This window comes from Elephantulus edwardii, unplaced genomic scaffold (genome assembly GCF_000299155.1).
Source record: "Elephantulus edwardii isolate Elephantulus edwardi_28Jun2011 unplaced genomic scaffold, EleEdw1.0 scaffold00200, whole genome shotgun sequence".
Classification (NCBI taxonomy): domain Eukaryota; kingdom Metazoa; phylum Chordata; class Mammalia; order Macroscelidea; family Macroscelididae; genus Elephantulus; species Elephantulus edwardii.
Window position 1 is genome coordinate 3,935,665 of NW_006399950.1, and position 12,386 is coordinate 3,948,050.

Below are 12,386 nucleotides of genomic sequence, written 5' to 3' on the forward strand. Positions count from 1 at the left end.
AGAGAAGGAAGGGCAGGAACTCTCGACTTGGGATTTGCTGTCTGCAAACTCAGTTGAACGTGCAGCTCCTGACGAAGGTCCTCCAGCCAGAAATGAGGACATTCCTCCGTCTGCAGAAGCATGCCAAGTGCAGGAAGTCATGCCAATCACCGATAGGGAACTTCCAGACAACAGAAAGTGACTGGCATGAGTCAAAACTTGAAAACCTTTTTCTGGGTCTGGGTCAGTTCTTTCAAAATTGAAGGGCAGGAAGAAATGAAAAGAGAAGGCCCAGCTGAGGGAATAAACACCAAGACGAGAGGTCATGGTGGCGTCTGTAGAGCAGACGCTGAGGATTCCCACAGAGAGCTCACCTTGGCACCTCCCCTACTTTCTTCCCCCACCAAGTCCACCTAAAGACGGAAAGATGCTCATCATGGAAAGGATCTGATCTCTCAACTGTCGCTGGGGCTCTTCTCAATCAGAGGTCATTCAAGAGTCCCAGGTGCCACCTGCTCGAAGGGCAGAAATCTTGGCACAGGTGCAAAGGGCACATGAGCCACCTGCCAGAGCACCTGACGCAGGCTTTTTCTTCTCAGCTCTCTGAGGCCTCCTTGAAAACAACAGGTTTCTGTTCCACTGCTCCCTTTAAATAACACACAAGCCCTTATGTCTAGGAACATAATACTGCAGAGCAATGTTAACTCAGTGTCACAATTTGGGGGCAAACAGAGCACCAACGTGCCAGCATCGGTGGCCAAGTTTTTCTTCCTCTCTGGTTAACGTAGGAACTCACGCAGCGAGCGCTGGGGCCCTTTACATTCTCATCCACCGACTGAGGAGTCTTAGTCACTTGCATTCCTTTCTATGGCATAAACCATTCTAGAATTGTGGCTTTAGCCTTGCATTTAACATAGTAGAGGGAGAAAGTCTTAACTCCTCTCAGTTGTCTGGGCCAGGACTGGGTTCAAGCCTGTTGTCCTAGAACAATTATTAGACATGGCCTTTCTATCTCAAAAGGGACCTGGTGTGGATGATAAACTGCGTGTTCATGTGTCCCCCTAATCATAGGATCTGTTCAAGAGTTTCCCTTCATCACACTTTCTGGAATGCACTTTCTTTCCTTATCCATATGGCAAAAATGATGTGTTCTCATGATTCAGCTGTAAAATCTCCTTTTTGGTGAAATCAGCACCAACAGGCCTGCCTTTCTCACACTGAAGATGGCTTTATTCCCTCCAGGATGACCCAGAACACAGACTTCCTCTAGCAGTTACAGCATAGCATGCCAACAACCGTCATGTCTATGCATCCCCTAATACAAGCAAAGAATTGAAAATGTAGCCCATTGACCTCTGAACTCCTTAAGCCTCGCCTGAGGCCTGGCAGCCTGTACTTGTACAATACTTTAAGAACGGATATTCCGAGTCTTAATGTGTCACAGTTCAAGGTTGAGCTACTGTGGTTGACATCTGGGTGGAAGCTCTGCTATTCCTCCCCCAGGTAAACCAGGGCCCTCTCTGTGTAACATGAGGGTTCACAACTTGAAAAGACATGTGGATGGCTGGAGGAATGGTGCTATGATCCGTAAGTCAATGACTGAACACAGAAATGAAAATCTAATGTCATTTCCATTCCAGTGGTATGACCATCCTTTAACTCGTACACACTGTCATTTACTCTCTGCAGGTTTGATAACGACCCGTCCCCACTTCAACTGCACCTCGGCGCCTCCTCTCTGCTGACCTCCCCTGCTCCCTCTGTTGGACTGTGTCATGTTCCCCTGCTCCCTCTGTTGGACTGTGTCATGTCTTACATTCTTTTGGTTCTCATATACTGTCACATTGTTATTAGATTTAGTTTTGTCTAATTCAATTAGAATTAAGGAAAATAATATTTCTAAGTATATGTAAGGTGTAAAGAATCATGAGGCAATGAAGGTCTCTTTTTAAACAAGGAATATAATTACTTTTTCCTGTGCTTACAATGGGTAATTATAATCTTTAACTTTTTAAATTTCTTTAATTTCTGCATAATTTTATTATTATTATTATTATTATTATATTAGTGTCTTCAAACAACACCATTCTACTTTTTTTATTTTATAGAAATGTGATTCTATTCTATGGATTCTTCTGAGTTCCTTTGTTTGTTCAAAATTATGACTCCACAACAGTTGGGGCAACCGAAACCCATTAATTTTAACTATTCCTTGTGTTTCTGTGAACATACCTTTGTCCATTTCTGGACGTTCACGGAGCACCCTAGATCCCGGATCACAAGGCGTGGGCACACCCAGTTCTCTACAGTGACTACTTTTCACGACTTTCAATCCATTTCACTTTCCTACCAAGGCTGTACGTGGCTTCTATTTGTTCCACATCTTTCCCACTCACATTGTCAGTTTAGTAAATTTCTGTCACGGCTCCAAGCTTGAAAGAATGGCATTTCAGTTTAATCCTAACATTTCTTCTTTCCGATGAGATGGATGGTATTTTGGCATGTTTCTTGAACACGGGGTTTTCTTCTCTTTTCCTTACAAGTGCCGACTTAAGTCTTTTGCTAATGTTTCTTTGTTTTTAAATGATTATTTGTTTTTAAAAAGTTTATGGGAACCTTTTAAGTATTCTGAATAAGTAACAGTTTTCCAAAGATTACATATTAAAAATATCTTCTCCCAGTTTGAAGTTTATAATCTTACTTAGCATATTCTGAAGAGTTCCTAAATATTAATGAAATTAAATATTTTCTTTTACGACTTGTAATTTTTCTTTTTGATTTAGGAATCCCCCTTTCAAAGTCATAAATACTTTTTCTTGATTTTTTGTTCTGATTATTGTACATTTTTAGGTGGTTTATCTAGTGTTGATTTTTGTATATGCAGAAAAGTAGGAGCCTGATTATACTTTTAGTCATATAGATAATCCAACAAATATCTTTCTAACTCTCTTTTCTTTTTAATTTGAACTTCTCTTTTTCTAGTTTACAAGAAAAAATTCTTTTTCATATGTTTTTGGTTAGTACCATCAATTTTTATTTGGAATTAGTAACATTTCCTTCTTATTTGACAAATTGTTGATACCTGAGATGTGCAAATGGCTTCTTGTCCAACTGCTCACCTAGAGATCAGTGGTTCAAATCCACTCAAGAGTACCACGAAAGAAAGGGCCTGGAAGCCAGCTTCCATAAAAATCACAGTCAGGGAGGACTTACGAATGAGGTCTACCTTAAAAAAGGGTTGATGGGGTCACCTTGAGCTGGGATCAACTCTCTGACCAAAGGGAGGACTTTTTGTTTGTTGACATACCAAATGTTCTAGTATCTCAGATCTTTACCAGAGATCACTTTTTCTCTGTGTAAAGTACATCTTTGAGCATTTCCTTTGGTGAAAGTCTGCTGGAGATAAACTTCAGTCTCTCTCTGCATGAAAACCAATTATTTCTCCAAAATATAAACTTGACAGCTAATTTCTCTAATCGTGTTGATACTATATTCTGTCTCCTATTCTTTGAATTAATGTCCTACCACTATATCATGATAATTATAGATGAGGTTTTATTTTTACTGATAATGCCTGGAAATTATCAAGCTTCCTCAATATGTAGCTTGATATATTTTAATTAGTTCTGGAAAACTATTTTCCTCCATGCACCTGCACTCTCTCTCATTTTCATTCCTAGGGTCCTCCCTCTCTCCCTTCAAATTATTCCCTCACTTCTATTTTGAATTTCACTAATTCTGTCTTCAGTTGTGTCTTATCTCCTATTAAAACCATTCAACAGCAAAGCCTGGGAAAGGCATTTTCTTGTTTCTTTTAGTCTTTTGAGGAAATACAGTTCAGTCCCTTCCACATAAATAGCAGGAAGTACCATTTGGGTCCAAGGGATTTTTTCTGGAAGGTGTTCTTGGGTTAGATTAGCCACTTGTTTGGGCCTAATTCTTGTACGGCTACTCTGAAGTCAAACCCCCAAATTCCAAGGCACCACTTCAGGTAGTTCTGCATGATGCAAACCATCCTTAGTTTTCAGTTTCTTTCTTCAAGTCCCAAACCTAACTCAGTGCTGAGCTTTGAGTCTTGTTTCTTCCCTTATAGTTGGCTGATGCATTTTAAAACGGCAAGTTAACAAAAGGTTTTATTAGAAATTTTTAAGCCTTTCAACAGGATGGTAAATCAGAACATTTATTTTTCAATACTGCTATGAATAGAAATTAGACACTTAGCTTTCCAAAAATACCCAGAAACAGGAACTGCATATTTAGCTTTTCAAGAACACAGCTACCTCCTTATAATTCTCATTCTATTCTGTCTAAAAGCTCTTTGTATAACACTATTGCGTAAGTATTTGTTGACTATAATGAAAAGACTATACACATGATTTTAAATCAACAAACCTGATGTGTGGTTTTGGGTCTCCTCTAACTTCACAGCTGAGCTTCACTTTTTTCTCCTCAGAATCCAGTGGGAACATTACATGACTTGGCTCTTGAACAAAAACAGGGCCATGCATTGTATGGTCATCTGAAATAATAAGAGAAATATTCAACAATGAAGAGTGTTTATCAAATAGGAAAACCAACAGGAAACAGCACCAAAATAAGAAAAATAAATGACCAAGAAGCAATAACACATCACAGATTGAGTTTCACCTCTGGATTAAATTTCCCATTGACTATCATTCATTTCCTATTATTACGAAGAAGAGACAGGCTCTTTTACGTCATATTGAAGGCTTCTTTTACTAACAGCATCCACATACAGACCAGCCGAATAGCACTCCCTCTCTTCTATTTCTTGTTCCTTCTGTCTATAGACTACCTTTTTACAAAAATACTATGTATCTATATTTATCTATCAAATGTTGTTGCCATTAATGCCGCCAAGTTAACTGTGACTTGTAGATATGTATCTATTGAATGTTGTCGCCGTTACATGCCACCAAGTTAGCTGTGACTCACAGTGACTCTGTGACAATAGATTAGAACCTTGTCCTGTTCTCTGCCTTTATCATTATTCTCCACTCTGCTCAGGTCTATTGTTACAGTCACTGTGTCAATCCACAGACCATCATGCTGAAAGTATTCCTCTCTTACCCTGACCCTCACCCTGACCCTCCATTTTTCTCAGGATGGTATCTTTTCCCAGGAATTGGCCTTTTCTAACAATGTGCTCAAAGTATCTGAGGTGAAGTTCCACCTTTCTTGTATGTGTGTTGTTGCTGCTAAGTGCCATTGAGTCGTAGGCAAGTGATAGTGAACCTATGAATGAAAGCCCTCAACACTTGTGTGACTTTCATCCTCTCTCTAGGTTCACAGAGTTTCCGGATGCCACTCCTGCTTCCAAGCTTGTTTGAATCGGGGAGCTCCACCAAACACTGTCCACCATGGGTAACCATTATTGCATTTGACACATCAGTGTCACAGTGTTCAGCTTCTCAGCAACCACGAGTTACTCGTTAGTTCTGGTGGCAAGAAGTTGCGCCGCAATCCCTGAACACATGCCACTTGAGGCCACTAGCTGCTTCAAAGAAGAAGGATAGGCGATCTCCTCTCGTGTGATTAACTGCCTTTGAAAACCTGCTGGAGTCAATTATGAGTCAGTTTTCTGACTCTATGGTAAACAACAACATATATGAATAAGGATGAAAGAAAAACTGATGCTGTTAAATTGTGGTGTTGGTGAAAAGCACTGAATATTCAAGGGCTGTCAAAAGCACACACAAGTCCGTCTTGGAAAAAATGCAGCCATGGTGTTCCTTAGAGGCAAGGACAGTCTCACATACTCTGGGCAAGTTGTCAGGAGGGGAGACACCTTGGAAAAAAGTTGGGAAAGGTGAAGGGTCATAGAAAAAGAAAGACCCTCAACAAGATAGATTGACACAGTGACTGTCACAGTGGGATTGAGCGTGTGAGAGATTGTGAGGTTGATGTAAGATAAGACAAGGTTCAGATCTGCCCATAATAATCTCAACATAGATCTATGTCTGTCGTACTCCATAGGAAGTTGTGCTGTGTGCACATGATGCATGGTCATGGTCTCACACACACAGTAAGAGTGAGAGTGAGCCACTCCAAGGGAAAAAAATGGCTAATCTCCTCAAGTAAAGCATCCCACGGACGGCCAAAAGGACAAACAAATACGTCTTGGAGAGGATGCAGCCAGAGTGCTCTTTAAAGGCAAGGATCATGAGGCTTCACCCTTCATACTTTGGGCATGTTGCTTGTGGGGGCTATTCCTTGGAGATGGACATGCTGCTTGGAAAGGTGGTGAGTCGGCGAAGGAGAGGAAGACCCTCAACCAGGTGAACCGACACAGTGACTGCAATGGGCTCTAGTGTGTCAGGAAGTGCAAAGACGGCACAGAACAGGACAGGGTGCAGACCTGCTCTTCACAGTGTTGCTACGAGTTGTACTTGACTCAACGGCATCTAACAACAATACCATACCAACCTTCCTTCCTGCTCTCCATGAATTGTTCTACATAAAGGACTTCAACAAAGAAAATACAAAACAAAAGGATAGATAAAATTATATTATCAAACAGCCCCGGTTTGTGGCCAGCTATTTAAAAATCTAGGTATTTGTTATTTTGTTGTTGTTATGTGCCATTGAGTCTCTTGCGACTCATAGCGACCCTATGTATAATATCCCTGAAACCTGCTCTGTCCTATGCCAACTTTACTGTCTCTGACATACCTATCCTCATCACCCCTGCAATTTGCAAGGATAATATTTTCACAACCATGATACTGGTTGAGGGTTAGCTATTCAACTAGAAAGAATTAAATGAAGTATTAGCATATTTAGTTCACTAAAAAGTATCACTAACACAGCAGCAAGTTTGGTAGGGTTTTTTTAAAGAGAGAAATATTTCTATTGTCCCCCATTCCAAAATTATTATGTGTGTATATATAATATCAATCATCTCAATTCATTGGTGTTCCCTGATTTGAATTTCATACAGAAAGGCAGTCTATTACTAGTAATTCTAAATAAGAATAAAACATAATAATGATTACCCAGGATGCAGCTGAGGCTGTGGATTAACATCTGTACTATCTCAGTGTACCCCTGCCATATTTAAATAACAAAAAGGATATTTTTTTCCTGTATATTTTCTAACAAGAACTGATAATAATTATGCTTTGCATCTGCTATAAATAACACATTTCATTCAAAGGGGTTTTTTTTTCGCCCTTGGTTGACCAAACTCGCTGCCTGGAAATTAACAATTGCATAAAGGGAACAGTATTTCATTTGTCAATCTACAGTTGAAATTTTCTACATGAGCTACTTGGTTTTCCTAAGCATCAACGGAGAGATTTTGGAAAATTTCATTACCTGGGAATGAAAACCAAATTATAGGAGTTTATAAATCTTTCGACTACGGAATCTGAACATTTTAGGGGGAAAAAGTTGTTCTAATTCTCTAAAACCTTGAGGCACGTGGGAGAGAGGGTGAGCTGAGAATAATGATGGATGAAACCCAGCGGGAGGCTTGAACCACTGAGCCCCCTCTCTGTGTGAAGCAGCCACAGTCTTTCAAGTGTCTAGAAGGCACTTTTTAAAAAATCTTACCTGGGCCGTGTTTTAAGCCTTGGTAAGAAGGTTTACCTTTCCTCTCATCACAGGAAGTTGGTCTATGTAATCATAGGAGTGGTGGCCACAGTGTTCAGCCTCAAAGATGAAGTCATTAAGCAACCTACAGAGAAGCATGATTTCCCAATCCAACAGCGCTCAGAGGCAGGATGTGGGCCACCAGGCTCAGCGTCACCACTCACGCTTTGTTTTAAATCCTGGATGAGACATTTGTTGTATCAGAAGAACCTGGAACCCAAGAGCTGTCTTTAACCCAGCTCTGTGGGTGACCACTTTAGATACTAAACTTTGAGAAACACTATCACAGACTCTTCTGTTCTTACCTCCCATTTCCCAAGGGCAGAATGTCAACCAAATAACATTAGGGGATTCTACTTCTTGAATTCTCTGGACAGAGTCCAACCAAGAGATCTTGGCTAGAAAATATTTAGAGAATTCATTTTATCACAAGTTTGGTCGGACTCATAATGGAAAGGCACGCATAAATGTTGTTGCTGTGTACTGCTGAGTCAGAAGCAGTGGCCTTTCAGAGGCTGTCAACTGCCCAGGAGGAAAGTGCTTATTGTTCTCCCCTGGAGCAGTTCGTAGATTTGAACCATGAGTCTTTGAAATGACAGCACAGATCCTTTCCACTAGACAAAGAGGAGAAAATGATAAAACAAAACAGAAAACAAATCTGACTCATACAAAGAAAATGAACCGATTTACCAAGCTCTGATTTTAAATGAGAACCCTTAAAAACGAAACTGAATTGACAATGGAGATAAAACCTTTGAAAGATCCCGTAGTCCATTGGCCTGCATTACAGCCTATTCTCACTTGATTACATGGTGTTCATGTTTATGTTCATGCTCTTGTTCATGTGACAGGTTGTTGGAACTGATACACTTGCTTTGAATCCCAAAGTCACCGAGTCTCTCCTGCTCTGGGGAACAGGCTCACAGTGTCATTCGGGGCCTCTCAGTGTAGTGGTCAGGAGACAATACCATTCTCAGGGCTTCTCTCAAAGTCAGCAAGATAAAGGAGTGTTGCTTGAAACATTTTAGTTACCAAGGCTGCTCTACCAAAAACACCACAGAGATGGTGCCTTTACCGCTTTTATTTATTCCTCTCACGGTGCTGGAGCCTAGACTCCAGAGTTCAGGGCCCACGCAGGGCCGGCCTCCTGCCCGCTCTACCAGAAGGAACTTGCCTTGTCTCTTCCCAGCTCTTGGCTGCGTGGTCCTGATGGACTTTAGGGGCAGTTAGTCAATCCCCACACAGCCCTGTGTGCCCTCCTCTTTGCATCTTCCCTCTTCTGAGATCCCAATCAGAAGGGATTATGACTAGAAGACACCTTCTCCCAGGACCCATTCTGATATGACTTAACATTTCCAAAGAAAGATTGATTTCACAACAAAAACCAAGGCCACGTTGAGGACAGTACTTCACCCTCTGTTGCTGAGGAGAGTATGATTCAATCTTTAACACTGACACAGCTTTCTGCACCCTGGACACCTGATCTGAGCCCCACCTGGGGGCTGAGCGAAGCTGCAGGTACTTGCTCATTCCGACTGCCTGGCTTCCTTCCCTGTCAAGACCGTGTTCCAGTCAATCATGGGCTCCCTTTTCCCACAATGCAGGCGCTCCCTAAAGTTCCAATCCACAAAAATACTTCCGCACTGATTTACCTGAGTAACTTTCACCTTTTGTTAAGACTTAGGTTAATAAATGCCCCCTTTCATGTTTAAACCAAGAGTAACAGTCTTTCCATTTTCAGAAAATAGGGAGGATTTCATGACCAGAAACCAGGACTTCAAATCAGTTCTAACCATTTCTATCATGGCAGATAAAGAGAAATGAGAACAGGACATAATTTTAAAAAATTCTGATGAGGGTTACACACTTTGGTGGGTGGAGGGAGGGGTGAAGGAAATAGGAAGGATCCAGCTGGAACCTGAAAAGACAGGGTAATGATGGGCAATGCCCAATGAATGCATGGGGAATTATTGCATGAAAAACCATATGAGTGGAAAAACAGTGTGAAACACAATGTACACAAACTTTGAAAGGAAAGCAATATAAGATAAAAAATAATTCTGATGAAATGGTAACTGGAATGGGAAAAATTATGATTCAAAGTCTTGATATGCAAGGGGTGGAAGGGTATAGTGAGCCCGCCAAGGAACAGAAAGCAAGAGACTGGGTTACTGTCAAGACCATGGAGAGCGACTCGTATTCCAAACGCTGCGGTTGGTGCTGTCTTGAGTGGAGCACCTTAGCTTCCTACCCTGATCAAGGGTCTGGTCGCTGCGTCGTGATACGCACATGGCCCTCGTTTTCCTGGGAGAGGATTACCTTTCAAGCAGGGCACTCACTTTCAACTCTTTCAATTTTGGGTTACCCACTTTTTACACATTTGAGTTAGCTCCAGTATTACCTGCCGGATGATGACTGAATTGTAAAGAACAAGTTCAAAGTCCTGCCAAAAACTTGTTTATGTTACTGGTCAGCCTACATGTTACACTGACATTAGTCCTTATTCCCTTGTGTTCATCAACTATTGAGAACCAACCAGTCATTCCCAAACAAAAATCAATATGTTTGGATGTTTGGCAGCTAACTTCTTTCTGCATTTTCCTATAAGAGGTTTAGAAATGAAATTTCATTTCCTGGTCTACATCTTTATAATTTTTTTAATTCTAAATAGAAATATACAGAACCACAGAATTTTTTTTTTACATTAAAGATTATTTAATCTGCTATCATGGACCTCTCCAGAGCGCTGAAGAACAACCATGTCAGTCTAGATACAAAGGTGCACCTAATCCAGGCCATGGTCTTCTCAGTTACTTGTTATGTTTCAGAGAGTTGGACAATGACTAAGGATGACAGAAAAACTGATGCCTTTGAGTTGTGGTGCTGGAGAAGAGTCTTGAACATACCATGGACTGCCAAGAAAACAAATAGGTCTGTCTTGGAGAGGGTGTAACCAAGTGTCTCCTTGGAGGCTAGGATTCTGAAGCTCTGCCTCACTTACTTAGGGCACGTGGCCAGGAGAGATCGGTCCTTGGAGAAGGACAGCATGCTTGGAAGCGTGAACAGACAGCACAGGAGACGAAGACCCCAGATGAGATAGACTGATACAGTAACTGGGACAATGGGGGTTTGTAGATTGGTATTAGTGAGATTGACTCAGGACTGGGAAGGGTTCAGAGCTGCTGTATATACGGTCACTAGACATCACAGGCAACTCAATGGCATGGAAGCAGGAGTGGCATCCACTTCCTAAACAACATGCCTCCAGAAACTCTATGAACTTTGATAAATGTCGATAGGTATAGAGGGGCTTCAGGCCTTTTGTTCATAGGGTTGCTTCGAGTCATGCTCAACTCGAAGGCAATCAACAACCTTCCAATTATTTATTCTTAGGGCACAGAGTAAATGGGAAAAAAAGTTTTTGTACTTAAGTAACTCATAATAAAACAATAATAAAATTATTTCCCCCCTTTCTTTGTTTTTGGTTTATTTCATAATGTTTTATTTACAACATTCGAATACATTGTTTTTCACACCAGATCTTTCACATTTCCTTCACCACCCTCAGTCATCAAACTGTGCTTTTATACAAACTGTTGTTACATCCCGTTGGGTTGGAACTGGTTTCAGAGGCAGTGAGTCTCACGGGAGGAGACAGACAGTCATTCTCTTGCAGAGCAGCTGGGGATTTGAACTGTGCGCTTTCAGGTTGGCAGCCTAACTTCTTACCACTGGGTCACCAGAGCTCCAATATAAGAAATAAGTAGGTATTTCTTATCTTGTCCTCAATATTTGGGTATCAGTAATATATTTTTTCTTTTAATTAAGGGGATTCGTTTCTCCACCTCACAAACCTTCTCTTGCAGGCGAACAGGACTTGGCTTGGGTAGGCTGCCAGGAGGTGGGGCGCTCAGTGGGATGTGTAGGTTGGCCTGAGATGCCCTATAGCTGAGCAGGGCAGGAAACAACATTGCCTCCCAGGTGATAGTGCAGCCCAAGCAGCAAGTGTGTGTGGAACAAACTCTGGATTTCACTCAAAGGGTCAGAAGAGAGAACACACAAGGCAAAGCAAGCTTGAAGCAGGCAGAGGCGTTGGACGCGAGAGACCTGTAGATGATTCGTAAAGGAACTGAAGGGTATTGGAGGGGCAGTTCCAACTCACACAGCAAAGGGGACCTCAAGATAGAGATCGCTGGAAGGCAACTTTACAAAACAAGGCAAACTCTGAAGCAATTACCTCTCAATGTCTGACTGGTCTGTGAAGCTCCAACATCGGCATCTCCTGCATAATTAATAGACATAACAATAGCAGACTGCCAAATACAAAACTTAGTAAGTGCAACTTCTTGAGTCGCTCCCTGGCCTTCTGGGTTTTCATTGTCAGGGCTTCGGAAGCAGCATGTCAGCCAGCATTTTTAAAGCTTTGAAAACGTGATTAACTGAGCCCAGCTGACTCTCATCCTAACCCATTAACGATCCAAGTGCAGAAAGCCCACCCGTGGGCTCGCCCCCTGAGCCAGCTCTCCACAGCCGCCATGCAGGCCAGGGGACAGCCCACGCCTGGCCAGGCTGACCCTCAGGACAACAAATTTTTGTTGTGCTTGGAAACATTTTCCATCTGTGGTACACTCAGCTACTCAGCTCTGCGGGGAAAGGGCAGAAACGCAATACTGAGACTGCATCTTGGCAAACTAAAAATACCGGATTGAATTCTCCTCGTAAGAGCAGTGGCGTTCCCAGGTGTCGCACCTGAGGTTGTTTAGTCCTCAGTCCTAATGGCAGGTATGGAGCGT

General features: G+C 41.8%; 1 protein-coding gene across 1 annotated transcript in view; it reads right to left on the reverse strand.

The window, feature by feature from the left end:
* Positions 1–12,386, reverse strand: part of CNTN4 (contactin 4) — a 515,944-nt gene that overhangs the window by 346,720 nt on the left and 156,838 nt on the right. The window contains exon 2 of the mRNA XM_006897086.1: positions 4,372–4,498. Coding sequence (XP_006897148.1) covers positions 4,372–4,498 — 127 coding nt within the window. The remainder of the gene's footprint in view (positions 1–4,371; positions 4,499–12,386) is intronic.